General features: G+C 30.2%; 1 protein-coding gene across 1 annotated transcript; it reads left to right on the top strand.

The window, feature by feature from the left end:
- The first annotated feature begins 8,386 nt into the window (after positions 1-8,386).
- Positions 8,387-11,636, top strand: LOC103500807 (beta-fructofuranosidase, insoluble isoenzyme CWINV1-like). Its single transcript, XM_008464235.2, has 8 exons — positions 8,387-8,651; positions 8,770-8,778; positions 9,164-9,651; positions 9,726-10,100; positions 10,194-10,352; positions 10,438-10,682; positions 10,824-10,914; positions 11,343-11,636. The coding sequence occupies exons 1-8, from the start codon at positions 8,438-8,440 to the stop codon at positions 11,520-11,522; spliced, it is 1,761 nt and encodes a 586-aa protein (XP_008462457.2). The 5' UTR covers positions 8,387-8,437; the 3' UTR covers positions 11,523-11,636.
- Positions 11,637-23,278: the final 11,642 nt, after the last annotated feature.

The following is a 23,278-nucleotide window of genomic DNA, read 5'->3' as shown; positions in this document are numbered from 1 at the left end:
GAAGAAACGAGTACATAATGCTTTAATTATAATCTTTGAGACTTGTTCATGTTCTTTGCTAGCTATCCTATATCTATTCAATTCCTCTCCAATTCGACAAAGAGTTGCAAAATGAAATTAACCTATATATCAAGAAAATAAAAGAATATAAAACAAATCAATAATATCAATACATACAAATTATTTACATCATTCACTAAAAATATGTTGAATAATCCATACGAACAAATAGAAAGTTTGTTAAATAATAAAAATTATTGGGTTCTTTTTTTTTCCCAAAAACTACCCTTTTTCCTTTATTTGAATATGAGAAAAAGTTGGACATTTTTTTCTCAGCTTACCCTAATGTTTAATCACTATCACCTTTCCTTTCTCTCTTCCCCTAAAGTAAACAAAAAAGAATATATATATATACACACACACACACACACACACACATACATACATACATATATATATATATATATATGAATATGGTTTGAATATTATTGTGCATTTAATTTTGATACACTTCCAAGGAATCAAACTCATCATCATTATTATGTTTGCATGCAATTGAAATCCAAATATATATCATTGGTTCATTAATTATTATTCTTTTTACTTTTTTTTTTCTTTTTATAATAAAATTTCTTTCTTACTATATGATCTTTCTTTTTCCATCATTTTTTTGTCACATCTTTTATTTATATTTTTTTTTTGTTTGGTATACAGCAAGGCAATTTAGTGCAATCCATTATCAATTAAAGTTTCAATGTTGTGTTATGTAAATCATTCGGACTTTTATTAATTAATTTTCTTTAAGTTAAGGATAATAATGAATGTTTTAATGATTATATTGTAGGATATATATAGGTGGCCACAATTGGGAGTCGTGTAATATATATAAAGCTACTTTGCTAGCTTCCAAGTGTGTCTCATGTTCATTTATTTTTAACCTATGTGTTTTTTCTTTTTCTTTTGAAATGACGCTTGTTATTAATTTAATTTATTGTTGTTACTCGTGGTTAATTAGATATTTTTCTTTTCTAAAACAATAAAAGATTAATAGTATTTACTTTCTAAACATATGTAGATCAACTTAAATTAAGGCTATCAACATAAAGAAAAATGAGATAAGAAAAAAATTAACGATCGTTGATATCAAAAATTGGATAGAAGAAACTGTTTTAAGCCTAAACAATTATACATTAGTATAAATGTGGACTACTTGCCACAATGCCTTGGTGTCTAAGTAATTAAGAAACTTTTGGTTGTAACAAACATATTTTTTTAGGATGCAAATGAATTTACTTGTATTTCTAGAAACTTTTTTACAAAGGTATAAATCAGGGTCATTTGATGTCAAATTTGGTTTATTATCGAGCCAAATGGGATGAGGCATGCATGAATTTTGCATTCTTCCATCAAATGGTGAACCTTAGCTTCGACCTCATCCAAATCGAGTAGGTCATGTAGGCTTTTTCCTTATCTCCAACCTTGTCCTTAGTCGAAGCTCAGGAAGTCAGTTTGGCCTTTGACCCAACCTTTCTTTTATGTTATGGGTGTGAAATTTGGGTCGAGTTTAGTCATCTATCTAACAGTTTACCACTTCAAGCAAACTCAATTATCCAATTACTATTTCAAATCTACCCTAACAACAATAATTTCAAGTGATGAAAAATTAGAGAAGTTTACCGAACGAGTTCTTGATATGATGAAATGGTAATAAAAAGTTGGGTTGTAATTTGACTTGGGGGGGGGGGGGGGGGACTTTTATTCAAGTACAAAGAGTTGATTAAAATAAAAAGCAATTAAACTAAAGGAGATGATTGAAAATTAAAAACCCTAATCTCATTTAGATCAATGTGACATCAGTAGGTATTATTAGAGCTTAATTAATTAATTAATGAATGAATGAAAGATTATGACTTGAATTTTACGATGTCCAATGCAGAAAAGAAAAGATATGCAATTAGTTGACTCTTATGTCAAAAAGTTTGGCGAATTTTGTGACCCCTTAACTGAAGGCCATCCGAAATTGACCCCATTCTACACCCACACCCTATATATCAATTCCAATTCCTTTTTAACTTATTATCAACTTTCAACATTAATATTCATACTAACTTTTTCTTTTATTTTAAATTCTTCACCTCCTCCATTAATTAATTCTTTAATTTCTTCAAATAACTATAACTTTATGGATTCCTCATTATTCCAAATATATTGAACAATAATTCTCACACCTACTAACAATAGTACTTGACTCATCATGTCAAAAACTAGTTTGTATGAATGATTTTGTATTTTGTATTTAGATTTTATTAATTTTTCAAGTTTTTAATATGGTTTCAAATTATTGTCTCTTAGGTCTAAAAATATGTTACAACTTTTTTCTTTAAGATTTTAAAATTTACCCATTTTAACATATCAATTTCTACCAAGTAATTAATAAATCCCTCTTAGTCATTATTAGTGTCAATGTCATATTAAATTCAAACTTTCACTTCATAATTTTTTCAAGGAATTAAACAAAAAAGTAATTACCTTAGTAAAAAATAATTCAAAAAGTATAAATAAAAATTTCAAAATATTTGTTTGTAGACCATGTTTGACTCAAAACTCATTTTGTCAATATATATATATATATATATATATATTGTTATGAATCTAAAACTTCCATGTGTTATAAATTAACATTATTATTATTTTATGGAACACATAAGTTCTTATTTTTTGAATAAACCAATTCATTTGTCTCTATTGGGTTTTATTCTTGAAGTAAATTATATTAATGGGTATTTGAGAAACTTAATAAAAGCAATAGTTAAAGAAATAAATGAAAGGAATAATATGAGGATGTACCATTAGGAAGTACAATATTTCTAGGATTCTTAGTTAGGCTCTTATTTTTAGGTCCCGTGAACTACTTGTGATTGTGGCCTTCCAACCATATAGTATTTTTTTTCCTTAGACAAAAAAGTTATATGTAAATTTTGGAAATTAAATCAAATCTAATACTTAATTAATTATCTCCATCACGTGTATAAATTAAAAATTAATTATGGTCTTTATATTCTTTTGGTTTTATAAACGTTATATTACATTCATATATAGGGTTTTTGGATTTTCAAACTATACCTATTAACTTCAAATGATTACTATTTTAATCTTCAATAGGGTTGGTGATTGTTTTATTTTGTTACTTAGTATCCATCTACCCTAATAATCTATTTCAAAGAACGACTTATGTGATCTAGTATGCCTTATGTTTGCACGAGGATTTTATATGTTAAATAATAGGAAAAACTATAATAATCTATTTTTTTTATTAGTGTTTAATGATGAAAGTAGATTAATTAAAATTTAGAAAAAAATTCTCGAAGAGATTTGTTTTCTTCTCCGTTATAATAATCATGGGTATAGATAGATGTTAAAATAATTAATGTATAAAAATCAAAAGACACACGATATAATTTGCAACATCATTCTTGTGGTAATACCTATCTATCTAATGCATGTGTATGATACTTTTGCAAATGGGTTCTGTAAATGATACTAACAAAATCTTCTCCCTAATTTATCTCATCAATTTTTTCGATTTTAATTTTCTAATGGATCGATTTCAATTTTTTCACTTAAAAAAAGTGGAACCTTTTGAAATCTAGTAGTAAAATGGAAAGATAATTAAAAAATTTTAGGAGTGTTTTATACTATATTATAATTAACTTTATTGATGAGCATGATAGATTGAAAACCGAGTTGATCAACCAACCCGAAGTCAGTTGGTCAGAAAACAAGAGGGGTCGGTTTTGGAAAATTTCAAATCGAGAATTTTCAAAAAGTATTTTTAAGTGTTAAACTGACTCGACCGACCGATCCTTACTGATTGATGTCGAGGTCAGTTTGACGCTTTGTTAAAGTGACAATGATCAGTTCGGAGTCGATTTTTGTGAGGAAAATATTAATTAGAGAGTAATTAAGAATGGATTAAAAAGAAAGAAAAAGAAAGATTTTGATTGGAGATTATTGAGGAAAAGTTTTACCACGGGTGAGAATAAAGGAGCTCTCGCCCTAATTTGGATGGGAAGTGACTGAGTCGAAGAGAGAGAAAGGCTAATGATAAAAATCTGAATCACAAGCACTGAGCCTTCACGAGAAGGCATAACCCAAGTTTTAGGGTCCCACATTGAATGATTGTTCAATTTAATTTTAAAGATTCCCAATTAAATTAAATATATTTTCTTTTCTTTCTTTTTTTTTTTTTTTAATTTTCAATTGCCTTAGGCAAATTCATGAAATCCTCAACATAAAACAAAAAGAAATACATCTGATTTGATTTTATAATTGAAAATAGAGATCTACTAAACATAAATAGACACAATGTAAATACTTGAAAATTGATGTGATGTTAATACGAAATAGCAATGTAATATGTTAAGCTTGATCATCTCTCATTAGTGAGAAAATTAAGATGAGGACATTTTAATTTGTAAATAACATTTATTTCATACCATCAGAATTAGAAATAGATTGAGACAGTTTGATATCGAATAGTGTATTTAATTTTAGGCACACAGCACACTCCTATTTCTTGAAAATTGTGTTTCATACCAACAAAGCAATAATAATAAAAATAAATCAAGAATTTTGAAATAGTTTATAAATTAAGCAAAATATAGTTAATTTCAATAATTACATTAATTAACTCTCGTAAACAATCAAAACTTATCTAAAATAATATACTTATCACCTATATTAACACGAAATAAATGTATTTATTATTTTTAAAAAATTATATATATAAAAAAAAAAAAACTTTAATTTAAAGGAGAGAGAAAGAAATAGAAAAATGAGAAGGGGGTGGGGACATGGCTAATCAAGCGGTGGAAAATGTATGGGGTAATGACAAACGAGGAGAGTCAACGGCTAATGATGACTTTCAGGAGCACGCTGCTTTTTTCCTTTTTTTTTTTCTTATTCTATTCTTATTTTTACTATTCATTCCATTTTTTTTTATAATAAAAAAATTTATAGTAAGTAAAAACAAAAAAAAAAACAAAAAAAAAACAAGAATTTATTTAGATAAATTGTCAGAAGAGAGGGGAAAAAAAAAAAGAAAAGAAAAGAAAAGAAAAGAAAATAGTGTTGTTAATATTCACGGTGTTCTCTTCTCTTCCATGTCTACATGCATGCTCGTGAGAGTGACCTGTCAGGGAAGCCGTACTTGACCCGACAACTCCACGTGTCATTCTAAGAGTGGTCTGTGAGGAGCAGACTCCTTCACGGTGCCTGACTGGAGAGGGAATGGGGGCGGCATAATTCCTTTTGACACTTGCTTTCCCTGGGCCCCCCTTTTTACCCAATCCGCTTATCGTACGGCTGCTATTTTTTATTTTTCATTTTTCTTACTAAATTATATATATATATATATATATATATATGCCTTAACTTATTTCGTGATCAAATCATTTTGGATCCAAATTTGACCCCATAAAAAAATTATAATTATGATAATTTTGAAATTTCATCACCCAATGATTTCAAATATTTCGATTTTTTTTAAAAAAAAACCTTTTTCTTTTCTTCCTATTATATCGAAGAATTTTGATTTTGACATTCAATGTATTAATTCTAATTGTTGTATACGATATATATTTGTGAGTTAATAGCCTACGAATGTGTTAGAAATTTATTGGACGAAAAATTCAAATTTTACGTATTTACTAGATACAAAAGAGAAAAGTTAAAAACCCTATTTATCCTATTAGTTTAAATTAAATTAAAAAAAGAAAAATTAAGACTTACGTTGAACATCATTTTAAGGTTTAGGAAATCGATACATATACGACGACATATTAGGGTTTTGAAAATTACTTGAGGTTATCTTCCTAATACATAGACATATTAAGAATTTTGAAAATAGTTAAATAGTGTAAAAGTATTTTAAGGAAGAAATGAAAATGTAAATTTTGTCAAATAAATATCCCATCATGATTTACCCCTTTTTTTCCTTCCAAAATTACAGGGAAACATGTGGGTCTTATTTTTTTAGACATTTTTGTTTGTTATTTAATAAAATAAATTATATTCTCAACCTAAATTAATAAGCTAATGATAAAAGTGTACTTACTTAAATCTAATTTCTAAGGTGGAATTCATACAAAGCTCTTTGAAAAATAAACTTCAAATGTATTAAATATTATTCTATATCTTTTCCTCTTTGAGCATTTTTTTTAATTGTTTTTACTTTCCATAAAAATTCATGATTTTATAATATCTCCTATTCATTTAATTTACCCAAATATGTTTTATATTTATCATAACACAACAATTACGTTCGTAAACACACGTTTTTATTGACTTTTTTTAGTATAACAATTACGATGATGAGTGACTTAACCTTCTACATTCACTTTATATTGATAGAATAATACACGAATTTATCGTCCTTAGACTCAATGGTTTTGATTTTTAACTCGGGTACATTTTGAAAGAGAGAAAAATAAATAAACATGTAATGGAAGTTTTTCACTAATGTTAGTAATTTATTAAAAAAAAAAAAAAAAAAAAAAAAAAAAAAAAAAAAAAAAAAAAAAAAAAAAGCTCGATTGTAACTTTTGAGATATGTTTGGCAACCCGTTTAGTGTGAAAAGTTACCGTATTTTCCAGCTTTGGGCTCGCGATGTTTGGTCCAAACATAGATTGCCGTCTAATACTAATGGGCTTTGGCCCATATCACTACTCTCGTGGATAGGGCCCATTTACCTCTAACTTCTTTAGATATATTACATAAATAGTCTAACAAATTATTATTTTGCAGAAAAAGTCTTAAACTATATTTACTTTTCTAGTCCTTGAAAACGAATATTTATTTAAATACTAATTTTGATAGAATTATAACGAAGAAGCTTCACATTTGTAGTCAAATAGACGTAGAACAAAAATGTTGTTATTCTTAGGTATGTGTTTAATTCTATACAACGTAACTTATGAATTATTTGCTATTTACTTCTCTGACATTTTAATTAATAAACAAAGTCAATATCATTTGGCAGTCTATTAGTAGCTCAATTAAATAACTAGTAATTAAAACGATATTTATATTAATATTAACGATGATTAACGGAAACGTGACATATAATAACTAAAATTAATTGATAATAAATAAGTTATTAAGTAACCAATAATAGTGAAATTTGTTCTTTTCAAGTAAGCCCTAAGCCTACGAGTGGGATCAAGCTTAAGAGAGAATTAGAAGGCAACATGAGTTACCACACGTTTCAAAAATAAAATCTTCGAGTTTTGGGTTGACAGATAGAGAGTTTAAAAAAATTAAATCAATATGAGGATAACTAAGCCTTATTACTTGATATTGACGGTCTATAATGTCAAGTCATAATTGCTTTAATACCATATAATCGTTAAACTGATCCTAGGCAAATACTAGGCGCCATTCGAGAGCCGAACCAATGGTGAGAGAAGTAACAACTAACATAATGTGAGTAACTCAAACTTTATTTTGTAAACTTTTGTTGAATTCAATAATCAATGACACACTAACTTAAACATCAAAATTTTCGTTACCAATCACAAATACTTAATTATATTTTCCTCTCTTTTAGTTATTTACTCGCCAAACAAATACTTAACCATATTTTTCTACATTGTCCTTCATCGAGTGGCTGTGACTTTTCGATTGAAATTTTAAATGACTTAATGCATTTGATGTCAATGGGATGCAACTCTTCGAAATAGGATGCATATGTTCAATGTGGAAGTGTGTCGTCACATCAGTATATTGTTTCTTTCTACTTATATGCGAGATGAATGTGAAAGAAAAATAAAATAAATACATACATTTATATTCTTAAAAAGTAATTTAATTAATAAGATCTAAAAGTTAGAGAAAATATTAAAAAAAATAAAAGATTTAATTAACTATTTAAAAGAAATTAATTGAAACTACAATTCTTGACTAGTAAAATGGAGAAGATCTAATAACTCTCCTAATAATATAAATGAGTTAATAATTATCTCGTAGATAATTGATTTTAAGATTCAACCGATGATAATCTAATATGAAATTCGTAAAAACTCTATCTTTCTATCCTCGATTTCTTCCTCTATATATGTGTGTGTCTAAGCCATTTTTAGCTCACAAAGAAAACTAAATGATCATCAATGGATGGATAAGCAATTCTCCAAGTAAAAGCAATCTTCATAATTATAAAATTTTAAAATCTTTAATTATCTTCAAAATTGATAAGTATCAACCCAACAACCCACCATTTCTATTTCTTAGTTTCTTCCTTTTTTCTCTCTCTATCCTCTATATATAACTAATCATAATCAAAACTATATTTACAAATATAGGTATTTGGCCAAAAACCCATTATATAACTTAATAAAGTTCATCACCTTCTTCACAAATGTAATTAATATCCCCTCTTGAATGGCTTCTTATTCCTCTCTTTGCTTGATCATGAATAATATCTTTCTCTTTTTTCTCTTATTTGGCCATGAATTTTTGCAACTCCAAGCTTTTCACCATGTTTATAGAGCTCAAACATCTCACAGTACTGTTCATCATAATCATCATCAGCACCACCATCAACAACCTCATAGAACTTCCTATCATTTTCAACCTCCCAAGAATTGGATTAATGGTAATTTGTCAATTTCTTTTCTTCTTTTTTTCTTTTGGGTTTCCTTCTTTCTAATTAAAGTTTGAAGCTTTTTTCTTTGACATGTGATATGGCTATGGAATTCACTGCAAAAATGCAGATCCAAATGGTAAGTTGCTAATAATTCCTTCTTTTAACTTTTCCTCCATTTCTCTACCTAACAAACTCAACCTATTATTATTTTTTTTTTTCTTTTTATCAATATTTGGTGCACTCTATTTTTATTGTGATATTATGTGAGACGGGGATGAAATCTCTCGTCTAAAAAATTTGTGTGTACTTATTTGATACAGTTGTATAGAATAATCATTTGGAACATAAAATTGGAAATTTGAAACCATGTGACTAATAAAAGCATTACTGAGATCAACTGATAAAAATCAAGTATTACTGACTAATAAAAATTTGTTGAGAGTATTTACAATTTTGAAACCAAAGTTATAGTCTAATTCCAAATATATCATTGTCGTATATCTAATTTTGGAATACTTTAGGTCCAATGATATACAAAGGAATTTATCATCTGTTTTACCAATACAACCCAAAAGGAGCAGTGTGGGGCAACATTGTATGGGCTCACTCCACATCAACGGACCTGATCAATTGGGAACCCCATGATCACGCCATCTACCCATCTCAGCCGTCTGATATCAACGGCTGCTGGTCGGGATCCGCCACCATCCTCCCCGGCGAGAAACCGGCCATTTTGTACACAGGAATTAACCCTAAAAACCAACAAGTTCAAAACTTGGCTGTCCCCAAGAACCTCTCCGACCCATATCTAAGAGAATGGGTGAAATCCCCAAATAATCCTCTCATGGCCCCCACCCCACAAAACCACATCAATGCCAGCTCCTTCCGGGACCCCACCACTGCCTGGATCGGTCCCGACGGGGAGTGGCGAGTCATCGTCGGGAGCAAACTTGACGCCCGTGGACTCGCTGTCATGTATCGAAGTAAAGATTTCGTCAAGTGGAATCAGGTTACGTTAAACGAAATGATGATATTATTTGTGAGTTAAGGTATATTTAAAATTGATTTAGGTTCTTATTATAGGTTGACCACCCCCTACATTACAAGGATGGCATGGGAATGTGGGAGTGTCCAGATTTCTTCCCGGTGGCAAAAACCGGTCGAAAAGGTGTCGAGACGAGAGTGTATGGATCGCAGGTGAAGCATGTGCTGAAGGTGAGCTTGGATGATACCAAGCACGACGTTTATACGGTTGGAACATATAATTGGCAAAAAGACATTTACATTCCAAATAAAGGATCAATTGAAAGTTACAATGGATTAAGATATGATTATGGAAAGTATTATGCTTCAAAAACATTCTTTGACAGCCAGAAGAAGAGAAGGGTTTTGTGGGGTTGGGTCAATGAATCTTCAAGTGTTGATGATGATATCAAGAAGGGTTGGTCCGGTGTCCAGGTAATTTTGATTCAGTTCTTAAGATTCCATTGGCTATACTCTATGTATAATTTCTTTCTTTCCTTATTATTGGGTTATGATCTATTTTTGTAGGCAATTCCAAGGGCTGTTTGGCTAGATGCATCTGGAAAACAACTCATTCAATGGCCAGTTGTAGAAATTCAAAAGCTTCGAAACAACAAAGTTAAATTGACAAATGAAGTTTTGAAGAAAGGATCAATTGTTGAAGCCAAAGGTGTAACAGCGGCACAGGTATAATAACTTTTTACTTTTCAAGAAGGGTTGTTTGATTTGGGGATCTTTGGTTTTGTTTCTTTGTTGATATATATAATTACAGGCAGATGTGGAGATTTCATTCAAAGTGGAAAATTTTAAGAAAGCTGAAATATTGAAACCTGAATGGAAAGACCCACAGTTGCTTTGTAGCCAAAAGGGAACATCAACTACAAAAAGTGGATCAGTTGGTCCATTTGGGCTTTTAGTTTTGGCTTCAAATGACCTCAAAGAGTACACTTCTGTCTCCTTTAGAGTATTCAAAGGACAACACAAATATGTTGTACTCATGTGCAGTGACCAAAGCAGGTACCATAAATTATATATTATAATTATTTTAGTTCATTTTAGTTCAAGTCATTAATTATTTTGGTGTATATAACAAAAGTCATTAATGCTAAGATGCATATATTTATTCACTTTCGAACTCTTTTACTTCATGCATTTTAGGTCTTCTCTTAATTCCAATAATGACAAGACGACATACGGAGCATTTTTAGACGTTGATCCAACTCGTGAAAATCTTTCACTAAGAAGCTTGGTAAGATTATTCTCTCTTCGTTAATTAATTTATGCATTATCTTCATCCAATTATCTACTGAGAGGAAATTGGTAACGGTCGTAGTTTAAATTAATAAGCCTTCATGCTTTTAATATAATCATAAAACGTAACGCAAGTTTTCAAATTTATATAAGCATTAAAATTAGACCATCAAACTTATATTATCGTAGAAATTTTGCAACCGTACAATTTTGATAATTCAATTATTTATATCATTTAATTTGGAGTACGCTTCCTATAATTGTTATAAGTTTAAGATCCAATTTTAACATTGTTTTGAAGCTTGAAAACTCAACTTTTATCGATTGATTATTTTCCATTTTTGTGGTAATTTATGCTCTTTTGTTTATTACCCATATAATATTAAACAAAGTAATGAAAAATGAAAAATTGTGAAATAATTACAGATTGATCACTCAATAGTAGAAAGCTTTGGAATTAAAGGGAAGGGTTGCATAACAGCAAGAGTTTATCCAACATTAGCCATTGGAGACAGCGTTGGTCTCTATGCTTTCAACAATGGAACAGACAGTGTCACCATTACAAAACTCACTGCCTGGAGCATGAAGAAAGCTCTTATCAATTGATCCAAAATCCCAACTTCTTAATTAGGAATTAAGGAAACTAAATGAGGGAGGACATATTTTTCCCCCATTTTTTTTTCTCATTTGTGTGTATATTATTATATAGTGCAATTTGGATAACCCAATTTGGGTTATTAAAATTTATGTTATATAATAATTATTAACACTACTCCTAAATTTTGTGGTAGGTTTTAATTACCCTACTTAATTATACTTAAAAGTTGTATTTCTATTTTTAAACACTGAAATTATTCCCAAAAGTTTACGTTTAAAGAGTGTCTTTCATTAAATAAATGAAAGTTAAAGTGATATGGTAATTGCATTGAGATTATTTTTCATTAAATTTGATTAGGATCATAATTAAGTAGTGGTAGCTCGTTTTGGATAAAAATTAACAAATGTACATCACATTATTAGTAAGTTAACATGATAGATGTATAATTTATTTTAAGAAAAAAGAATTTTTGTACCCAATAAGTTATATATTTCAATTAACGTTAAGCATTAGATACTACATATAATTAAGTTAATAATCTTAATATATAGAACACGGTTAGTGGATGAATTAGAGTCGATAATATAAGTATTATGTCAACCCAACTCTAGATTTGGATTATTTCAAATTTAAATTTAACATTTAAAAAGTAATTTATTTTTTAAGATTTTAAATATGAGATTAAAGAAAAAGTACTTTTTGGATTTCAAATTCCAACTAGACAATTTTTTAGTGGTTACTTAGGTATCAATTTATATGTCTTTTTTCTTACTCTTTTTTGTGTAATATTTAATAGTTTATGTGGTGGTTTGTCTCATTAGTTAAATACCCTGCATTAAAAAAATATTAATTACTTAATTTTATTTTGTTTGGACTTCCCAACGCACATATTGTTAATTATGTGCTAACCATTAATAAGTTTAGGGTTTAATAATTAATTAATTAGTCAAACTTACTAAACAATATTTAGGCCCATAATCTAATAGAAAGACATGTTATCCTTAGGGTGTGTTTGGGGGAGGGAAAGAGTTATGGGGGAAAAGGATTATGATAATCCTAGTATTATGATAATATGTGTTTGGGGGAAGATTTATTATTGATAGTATTATGATAATATGTGTTTGGGGGAAGAATTATTATTGGTAGTGTTATTATAATATGTGTTTGGGGGAAGAATTATTATTGGTAGTGTTATAATAGTATGTGTTTGGGAAAGGGATTATTATAGTAGTGTTATAATAATATGTGTTTGGGGAAAGAATTATTATAGTAGTATTATTATAATATGTGTTTGGGGGAAAGATTATTATTATAGTATTATTATAAAATGTGTTTGGAGGAAGAGTTATGATTGTAGTATTATTATAAAACTTGTTTGGGGCAAAGATTACGTTAATTAGATTTATGTTATTTTTTTTTAAATAAGGAATGTTAATATAAGAATAAAAAATATATAATTTTTTTTTCATGATCAATATTCAATTATGTAATTAGAATAATCTAAACATAATTCTGTAACTAGGTTTTGAAAATATAATTCTCTTACGTTATGTCGTCCAAAATTAAATCGTAAATCCGTAAATTCATTAGCGTATTTAAACCAAATTATTTCCACGTATTAGCAACTTATAAATATTGTAAAAAAAAAACTTGAACGAAAACACTACATTAATAGGATAATACAACAATTCATACCATTACATTTTAAAGCGAAACGAAAATACAAACTAATTAACTTCAACAGAATTTAAAGTTCGTTATATAATAAGACATAACAAGTTAGAAGAATAACATATAGTCCAAGTAAGAAAAATTTCATTAATACAAATAAAACAAACTAACTAGTCATTGGTTTTCTTGAAGAATGAGGCTGCAGTAGGGGTACTTCATATGGTCGGGAACTTCAAGGAAAGCTTTCATGTCATCGACGTTACGCATAAGTATACGCATTAAGCGACACCTATCCATCAATGTGAGCTCAGGGATGGCCTCCAAATGTCGAACAATCTCTTGACGTGTTTGGGTAGCATCTTGATGTTGTAGGATAGGCCATTCAGCAATGCGATGAAGTTGTTCATTTCCATACTCAATGGCAGTACGAACTATGTCCCCACTATCTGTGGCATGTCCTGGACGTTTCCGCTTAGACCCGCTTGAAACATTTCTACGTTCACTGACCCTAGCGGTTCTTGTTTCCATCAAATCATCAGGCGACATGTTCAATCCCGGACTGTACATTGGCGGAAAGTCCGTATCTGGCATAGCATCAGCAGCTCCTGCGTCATACCCAGGAGGATCGTTTGACCCAATGTCCGCAAAACTCTCAGCCCGACCTCCTGTTGCACGATCTTTGCCAAACACGTACGACAGTTCGTCATAGTGGACAAACGACTTATTAAGGAGGCCTTTCGCCGCCGGATGACTCTGTATAAGTGCAATAATAAATTATTAGTCCATGTATTCAAATAATCAAACAAGTGTTCAAATATCTAGTAACGCACCTTTACCCAATCGTCAAAGACTTCTTTCTCAGCGACGATGCATTTTTTTTCATCATTCCACCCAAAACCACTACAGTTTGGGCCACGCATCTCCGCAAGTGCGTGAAACATTCTCTTCATCAATTTGATTCGACTATCGATGGTTGAAGCATGGATATTAGAACCTGGGATCTTGAACGCCATCATTCTCGCCAGCTGATTTAAGTACCCGGGACGAAAGGTCCCATTGTCGGACCTCCACCCACCAGCATTGACCAACTCCACGAGGCACTCCACGAGGCCTGCCTCTTCCTCTTTAGTCCAAGTATGTTTAGGTAGTCTCGATGAACTTGTCATGCTAGACGTAAAACGCAAAACATATTAGTTTCATTAAGTTCCGTATGATTAGATAACATACATACGATTAATTTCATAGTACAATGAACTCCTGCTGAAAAACAGTTTGGCAGTAAGTTAATTGGTTAACCAATACATTCAAAATAATCATGTTACAAAAACTATGACAGAATAAGACTTATTGGCAGAACTACTTAAGTATGAAAATGAACGGGGAACATTTAATTTTTCTATTGGTTACGCAACTCCCATTCAGTAAACATTTCTTCTGCAAGGTTGTCCCTCCATTGACTCCACTCATTCGACGTCTCTATGTAATGTATGTCATCCGCGGCAGTAGTCGCGTGGGTGGAATCAACCTCATCTATGTTGTCTTCTATATCAAAGTTCGTCATCTCCCTATTGATAAGGTTGTGGAGGAGACAACATGCGAGTATTGTGCGACATTGAACTTCTACAGGATAGTATGACTTTCCCCGCAGTATCGCCCATCGACCCTTCAAGACACCGAATGCTCTTTCGATTACATTACGAGCAGAATAATGTTTCATATTGAAGAACTCTTTCGACGTTGAAGGTGCATTTTCAGGGCCACGCCATTCTTGTAAGTGATAACGTTGGCCTCTGTATGGTGCCAGGAAACCCTCCGCATTTGGGTACCCGACATCAACCAAGTAGTAATAGCCTGTAAGCACAATGCACGATTAAAATGTCGCAGTTGTTACTTCTAAAATTCCATTCATAGGTACAATGCCCTTGTTACTTACCCTTGGGCACCTTAAGCCTATTAGGTCTTGAAAGGGCATCACGGAGGATGCGTGAGTCCGCAGCTGATCCTTCCCAACCGGCAAGTACGTAAACAAAATCTCCTTTCGTGTCACACACGCCAAGTACATTTGTGGCCACCTCCCCCTTGCGTGTTCTATACCTAGCCCGGTCACTTGCTGGAACGTTGACTTTTATGTACGTGCCATCTAATGCACCTAGGCAATTCTGCACCGCATAACTAAAAATTATTGAGAAGAACTAACGTCGTTGTGTTGGAAGTACGTAGTTCGAGGCAAATGTGTACCTCAAACCACCTCCATCTTTGATCTGTGCATTCATTAGGCACTGGTTGTGGTTTTTTCAACAGCTCCTCATGAAGTCGAATGACAGCCAACAAGACCATGTTGAAATGGCGGGAAATTGTCTCACCCGACCGCATGAACTCTCGTTTAATGACACGACTTTTCACATCGTGCGCAAGAATGTGGAGGAACATTGCTACCATCTCCTCAACATCGACGACTTCCGTCGACGTTAGTCCAGCAATGGTCCTCAGTAGGTGACACAGAATGGCGAAACATCTTCAGTCCATTCTCGTACTTTGGCGACAGACAAGGTCTGACCCATGAATCATGCGAAAGTAAGCTAACTGTCTAATCCTATGCCTAGTTTCATACGGGATGTGCGTTATCCTCTTCGTATCATTCTTCAAGAGCTCCAACATTAGTAACAACTGTCGTTGGGATGCTATGAACGCATTTACAATAGACGCCAACTCGTGTTCGTCCATTCTAAATTATAGATTGACACCCTGTTGTTAACCTAATCACATAATACCAATGTTGGTTTTGAAATGTTGGAAATATCTTCAAAGGTAAACTAAGTTAATATGTTTACAAATTAAGTAATTGACTTCTACTACTTTTTTGAAAATACGTTTTTGTGCAAACTTCATTTATGTTTATGTTTTGATTTATGTATATATGGAAGTATACGTATTTAAATTTCCGAAATAAAACATATTGCTAATTATCAATTGAAATCTATCGTGATAATTAGTTTACGAAATAAAACATATTGCTAAATAGTATCATCCATATAATTTTTCTTACGTGACATTTATATAAAAAATTTCCACCTAATATAAATTATATTGCTCGTAGGAAACAGACTTCTAAAATTAATATAAATAGTAGCATTCAAGAAATCAATTCTTTTTTCTTTTTATACTTTCCCTTATTCTCGTTATTATGCATCATCCTGTATATGTCTCCAATTTGACCACTCAATTTGTATTTTATAGCGTCTCATTGTTGGAACGTTTCTATATTCTTTAATGTACTCTAAATAATTCAAAATTACAAAAGTAATTAAATAACATTTTTTTTTATAAAAATTCACAAAATTGAAAACTAGTCAAATTAAGCAGCTTTTAATCTACCTCAAAATTAGATGTGACTACAACTAGTACAAATAATAGTTTTTTTCTTTGCAAAAGTAAACTAATATTTTATTTCGAAAATAATAAAATTTCAAGTTATGGTTGGAAAAAAACAAACAGATTACAAAGAAATGGAAATTACTTAGGTGGTTGGTTTCTTATTTTTTTTAGAAGAATTGTTAATGGTCGAAACATACCCTAAATAAAATGAATTTGTTACCTATTGCTTCATCATTTATGAAGAAGGGGCACGTTCATTGTGATTTAAAAAAATTTTAAAAAGACTCGAGCAATGCTTTTTAATTAGTTAAAAACAATTTTATTTATAGTATTTAAAATGTATTTTATTTGTAGTACAAATTTCAAAAGTATTGATTTTGAAGACATGAGAAATGATTTTAAACTTCCAAACATGCAGTGGTTGGAAGACATACATGATCACTCACCAACACAACAAAAAAGGAAATAGAGGACTATTTGAAAATCTAGAAATGACACATTCCGTATGATGGTTTATTGGAGATATATATATAGACAGCGAGAGAGAGATAGAGAGAGAGTTAAACAAATGTAAACGTCTGAGGATTTATAATTGAAACAAAAATGTAATAAAACAACTAAGTACAGGAATATATAGATGGACTTCGTCAAAGAAGGAGTTTTATAACCGTAGTACCTCGTTTACGAATGCTTCAACCTTTACAACCTGAAGATATAGACAAAAAAATAGTTTGTTATTACATATGCGTGCCGGTAAGAATAACGTATTGTAAAAAAATGAATGACAAAACGAAAATGAAACATACCTTAACCGAAACGAAACTTCACAAATCCATGGAACGGGTCAAAAAATCAAACAAGGTGTGAGTACATAATGTATGTAAAAGAACATAGCCTCAGAGTTAATTTGATTACCGCAAAGACGTTCAAGAAGAACGCAGTTACGGTACCATTTTTTGCGGTGGAGTTCATAACATCATATGTAAAACAGAAGCAACCAAATACAGACATAAAATACAGCAACCATTACTTGTGACAGTGCAGAAGGAAACAAAGCATTACTTGTCACAGTGCAGCAGGAAACAAATTTACAAAAACACTCTTTTGTAAAATACAGACAAAGGCAAAGAAGGCGAAACACAGAGTTAATTTGATTACCGCAAAGACGTTCAAGAAGAACGCAGTTACGGTACCATTTTTTGCGGTGGAGTTCATAACATCATATGTAAAACAGAAGCAACCAAATACAGACATAAAATACAGCAACCATTACTTGTGACAGTGCAGAAGGAAACAAAGCATTACTTGTCACAGTGCAGCAGGAAACAAATTTACAAAAGCACTCTTTTGTAAAATACAGACAAAGGCAAAGAAGGTGAAACACAGGGGCTGAATTGAAAAAAAAAATTAGCATAGTTGAAAAAATATCAATTGTCGTTGGAAACATGATAAACATACCATATAACAAAGAATGGAATGCAAGTATAACAATGGAATTTGAATAACATACCAAATACAAATGCAAGTATACCAAAAAGGATAGTTAGTTGAATATGGAATGGAAGGAGGAAGGGTCCATTATATAGTAAAGGGAGTATAAACCAGCAGTAAAGAAACCCAACAAGAATCCCATAAAAAAGGGGATTTCACAAATTCAGTCAAACTTGAAGGAAGTAGGTAATCTTTTTCAACAGAAGCACACAGTATCCATGACATTATGACATTTTTTTGAACAGTAGGCAAAACAAATAAAAACATGTTCAACAGCATGGATATTACCACAAAATTTAGCTCATTAGGAGGCAGAAGAACATATGAATTACAACATATGAAATACATGTGAATAACAGAGAGTGCGGATGATAGAAGAAATTCGGAATTCATATGAAAAACAGAGAGCGCGGATGATTAATGAACTTCACAGACGAGGCAGTAAACAAAATTTCAACATAAGGCCTAAATTAAACTCAGCACCGCGAAGAGGAATAAATATTAGACTGATAATAAGAAAAAAAAATTGCATAATGTAATCAGATTGACCACCACAATGCTCATCATCGGCTGACCATACCTTTGGTGCACACCGAAGACCCCTGCCGTGCTCCGCCATGCCCGTACTCGAATTCCTTTCACGATTTAGTGTAGCATCTACCATAAATGGTTGTTCGGTATGAAAAAAGTGTAGTAAACTCGTTCTAGGACTGGCAAGAGTGGGGAGCGGCAAGGGTTTGTTCGGCATACGAAGGGTATGGAAATATGGAGAGAGGATGAGAAATGTTTCGGAGGTCACGCACGTTGGTGGCAACCGATCAACGAAACAGAGAGATTAAGAAGGGTTTCGGGAAGAGTAGGGCAAAAAATGGAGGACGAAGAACACGAACATCTCCTTCGAATTCAACGAAGGAGATGTAAATTAATTTCAAGACAGAAAGAGAAGAGATCGGTAAAAGGGAAGTAATCAGAGAAAAAAAGGGAAGATAATGAAGGGAAAACGTTAGGAAAATCGCGAGAAGATGTACGGCATCAGAACGGAAAATGGTAGGGTTAGGAGACGCGTACGACGGCTAAGGAAGTAGAGAAGATAGGTTAAAAGGGGGATTAGGATAACCCTAATCCCCTTTCAACAAAATACTTGGGCCAAACAAGGTTTGGCCCAAAATCTTTTTCCTTTTCCCTCTAAACCCGAGGCCCAAACACACCCTTAATATAAAGATGACTTCAAAACATGCATTGATGTTTTTCTTTAATGAGACCCTTAATCATAAAAGTCAAATTAATTAATTCTCTATAAGAATAGAAAAACACAATACCTTTTTGAAAATTCTAAGTCTAGTTTAGTCTCTCTTTTTACACCTCAATTCACTCCTTTCTAATATTGATTACAACTTTTTTAAAAGTAATTACAATAGATAGCAATTCTTAGAATAATTATTAAGTATTAGCAATATTTTAAAAAAATTAAATATAGCAAAGTCTATCACTCTATCGTTGATAGACTCTTATGGTTTATCAGTGATAAACCAACATTTGCTACATGGTCTATCAGTGATAGACTCATATTTTTGATAGATTTTGACAGATTTTGCTATATACTTAATTATTTTGAATATAATTGCTACATTTACAACTATCTTTTTTTTTAAAAAAAAATAAATTTAAGGTAAATATCAATTTAAACCATAAATTTTAGAGTAGGGTATCGATTTAACCATTAAAATAATTATTTTATCAATTTAAACAATAGAGTTGTATCAATTTAAACCCTAAACTAATAATTATATCAAAACTAGATCTTAAACTTTCATAGATATATCAATTCAAATTGTCTAGTATGTTTTATGTACATGTATAAGAATGATCATTGATCGTGATCATAGTCAGTTTAGTAAAATGTCAAACTGACCTCAACATCGACATTCGAAGGATTGATCAGGCGGTTTTAATTTTATCAGATCGGTCGGTCGGTTAAACACTTAAAAATAATTTTTAGAAATTCTCGATTTGAAACTTTTCTAAACCGACCCCGACCAACCCCTCTTGTTTTCCGATCGACTGACTTCAGTTTGACTAGTAGGTTCGATTTTTCGGTCTATCGTGTTCATCCCTAACTGGTATCATGAACTATTTAACATAGATCTATGAAAACGATAAGCTTTGTGACCAATAAAAAAATCAAATGTTGATTCATAAGTTTCATTGTGCTTGCATTGACCCATAGGCTAAAGTGGGATGGATTGTGTTTGAGCTAAAGCTTTGCTAAAATAATTAGTTATGAGTGAGATTTATTGACTCTTAAAACAAATTAAGAAAATTAAGTAATAGTTGTTTCAATGATGCCGTTAATGTTTACTATATTATTATTACATCTCATATCCACTAAAACTATATTAATATTTTCTTTCTTATATAGCTTAATTTATAAGTATAATTTCACCTTTCAATCACTATATTATTTTAATATTGTAATATTAATTTATACCTAGTATTCCTTGAAAAAATCACACAATATAATATCAATATAATATAGGGATCTTTTAAAAAATATAACCAAAATATGTACATTGTATAGAACAATTTCGAAAACGAAAAAAGTCGTCAACAACCCAAATAATATATTCGGTACACGATCGTTTAGATTCAATTTATTTTTTCAATTCTATCTTTAATTTGATTACAGTATCGTTTGGATTTGGCTACCCCAAATCTAAATGACTTTTTTTCCAAAATTTGGTATACAAATATTTACATTTCACTAAACGAAAATTTTCAAGATTATTTTGGTACACGATTTTTAGATTTTGTTAAATGATTTTTTTAATTCTTTTGCTGCACAATCATTTATTTTTTTTACAAGATCGTTTAGATTTGGCTAAATGATTTTTTTCTTTATACACAATCTTTCTGGCTACCCTAATCTAAACGATGTAAAAAAAAGAGAAAAATAAGAAAAACGATAGAAAGAAATTGCAGCGAAAAAAAAAAGAGAAAAAGAAGAAAGACGATAGAAAAAATGACGTAAAAAAAGAAGAGAAAAAGAAGAAATACGATGGAAAAAAATCGCAGCAAAAAAAAAAAAGAGGAAATGAAGAAAAACGATAGAAAAAAAATCGCACAGGAGAGAAGAAAGACGGAGAGACGAACCTGAAATATTTTAAAAATAACTAACTTTATAGCTTTGTTACACGACTTGTAAATATTTTAATAGTTTGTTATATTTATCAAAAAAAATTATCTATAATATACCTATATTTAATTAATATGATCTCTTTTTAAGTTCAAACAAATTGAATATGAAGTTAATTAGTTTATCAAAATACAACATTATTATTTTCTTTAAAACTAATTAATTAAATCAAAATCGTTAATGAATTAGAATTTTGTAAAGCTCAACTAATAGTTAAGAAAAGTGATGTTGTGGTTCGAATTCCTTCATATTATAATACTAAAAAAATTTATTAATCAAGGATGTGATTAATTAAAAATTACATATTAACATTATATTATGTAATCGAGAGTATATATATATATATATATATATATATATATATATATATATATATATATATATATATATATATATATATATATATATATATATATATATATATATATATATATATATATATATAGAGCAATTATAGTCCTAAACGTAATATCTAAATGTAATAAAAGGTTGAATGTTGCTTGATGACTCATCTTTATGTCTATTTTTATAAATCCTTGGAAATTAAAAGAATTGATAAGTTGTTTTAGATCATAAAGTCAACAATAATTTTTTCAATGATGTAGATAGCCCAAGTACAATACTCTATAATTTTCTTTTTTCTAATAATTGTAAGTCTAATAACTTAAATCTCTAAAATTGAACATTATTTCTAGTGTGTATTAATTAAATTACTTTGATATAATCCTAAGTTTTACTTTAGAATATTATTAATCGTATCCGTAGCTACAATCCAGCACATCATGTCTGTCTTTGTCTCTCTCTTTGTCTTGAAGATAAAAGAGATTATATTATGTGTTGATTTTTCTAAGACAAAGACAAAGTATGTGTTAGTGATCAAGAAGTCCTTCAAATCTCCGCGTTTTATTATATCGAAAAATAATTCTAACTTATCATATATATTCATATCAATTAATTAAGTCCTCAGATGAATGATTTATTGACATTCTCGTAAAATTTATAAGTTTTATAGAACATAAAATTAGAAATTTTTGGCTTCGCATTTGGTTAATTATTAGTTTTTGAGGAGTAAACGACGTCTCCATCTAAATTCCACACCTATAAATATCTATTATTTGTCATTTTATTTTTCTACTCATGTTTTCAAAAAATAATTTTTACTTTTAGGTGGAAACTTAGTATAAATTTCAAAAATGGTATCAATACAAAGCACTTTTGTTTTGAGAAATTGTGTTTGTTTTTTCGCAACTTCTTCATTGTCTTTTATTTCTTTAAATTTGGTCTCAAATTTTAGAACAAACCTATAGTATTTATAAATTTAATTTTAAAATTTTAAGAATCGAAGGGTTATTAGTCATAATATTCAATTGTATTTAGAACGTATTTATGATTTTAAAACTTCAAAATATGTAGTAATTTCTTACTATAAATCGTTAATTTATAATTTATTTAATAAAATTTCAAATATGTTTAACAAATTTATTTTCACTAATTTTATGTTTGAAAAAACTCAAATTAGTTTATATTAACTTTATATATTAACATTTTTCACCAAAACAACATCCATTAATTTTATTTTATCTAAAATAAACATTAATTTGAATAACTTTCTAATAAAACAAAAACAACGTAAAACACTCGACATGAAGAATCTACTTTCAATGAACATATTTTAAGATGTTCAAGAATCTCCAATTGTCCATTTCGTAAAAAAATTTTATTCCCACGAAGAAAATAATCTCCTAAAATTTAGTCAATGACCAAACACAAGCATCAAATTGATAGATCGATACAAACCCATTGTTTTAAGTTTTTAGTTCGTCACAAACGTGGTAATCCAAATATCCGATCCATAATTTTCTTTTTTATTCCCAAGAAACAAACCGTCCATAAAGACTTAGACACAAACATCAAATTGACTTGTCAATATACAAATCCACCCTTTTAAGTTTCTTGATTTGCTCTCTCTCTCTCTCTCTCTAAAAAAGACCAATCAAAATCAGAATTTTAGTTATAAATAGAGAGCTGTAAAAC

The sequence above is a fragment of the Cucumis melo genome, chromosome 1 (genome assembly GCF_025177605.1).
Source record: "Cucumis melo cultivar AY chromosome 1, USDA_Cmelo_AY_1.0, whole genome shotgun sequence".
Lineage (NCBI taxonomy): Eukaryota > Viridiplantae > Streptophyta > Magnoliopsida > Cucurbitales > Cucurbitaceae > Cucumis > Cucumis melo.
This window is presented reverse-complemented; position numbering and strand designations above follow the sequence as displayed.

Excerpts from the sequence above, each read along its gene's own strand:
- LOC103500807 (XM_008464235.2), top strand. The coding sequence starts at position 8,438 with ATGGCTTCTTATTCCTCTCTTTGCTTGATCATGAATAATATCTTTCTC. Across the intron at positions 10,353-10,437 it reads AAGGTGTAACAGCGGCACAG|GCAGATGTGGAGATTTCATT; the intron begins GTATAATAACTT and ends ATATAATTACAG. Across the intron at positions 10,683-10,823 it reads ATGTGCAGTGACCAAAGCAG|GTCTTCTCTTAATTCCAATA; the intron begins GTACCATAAATT and ends CATGCATTTTAG.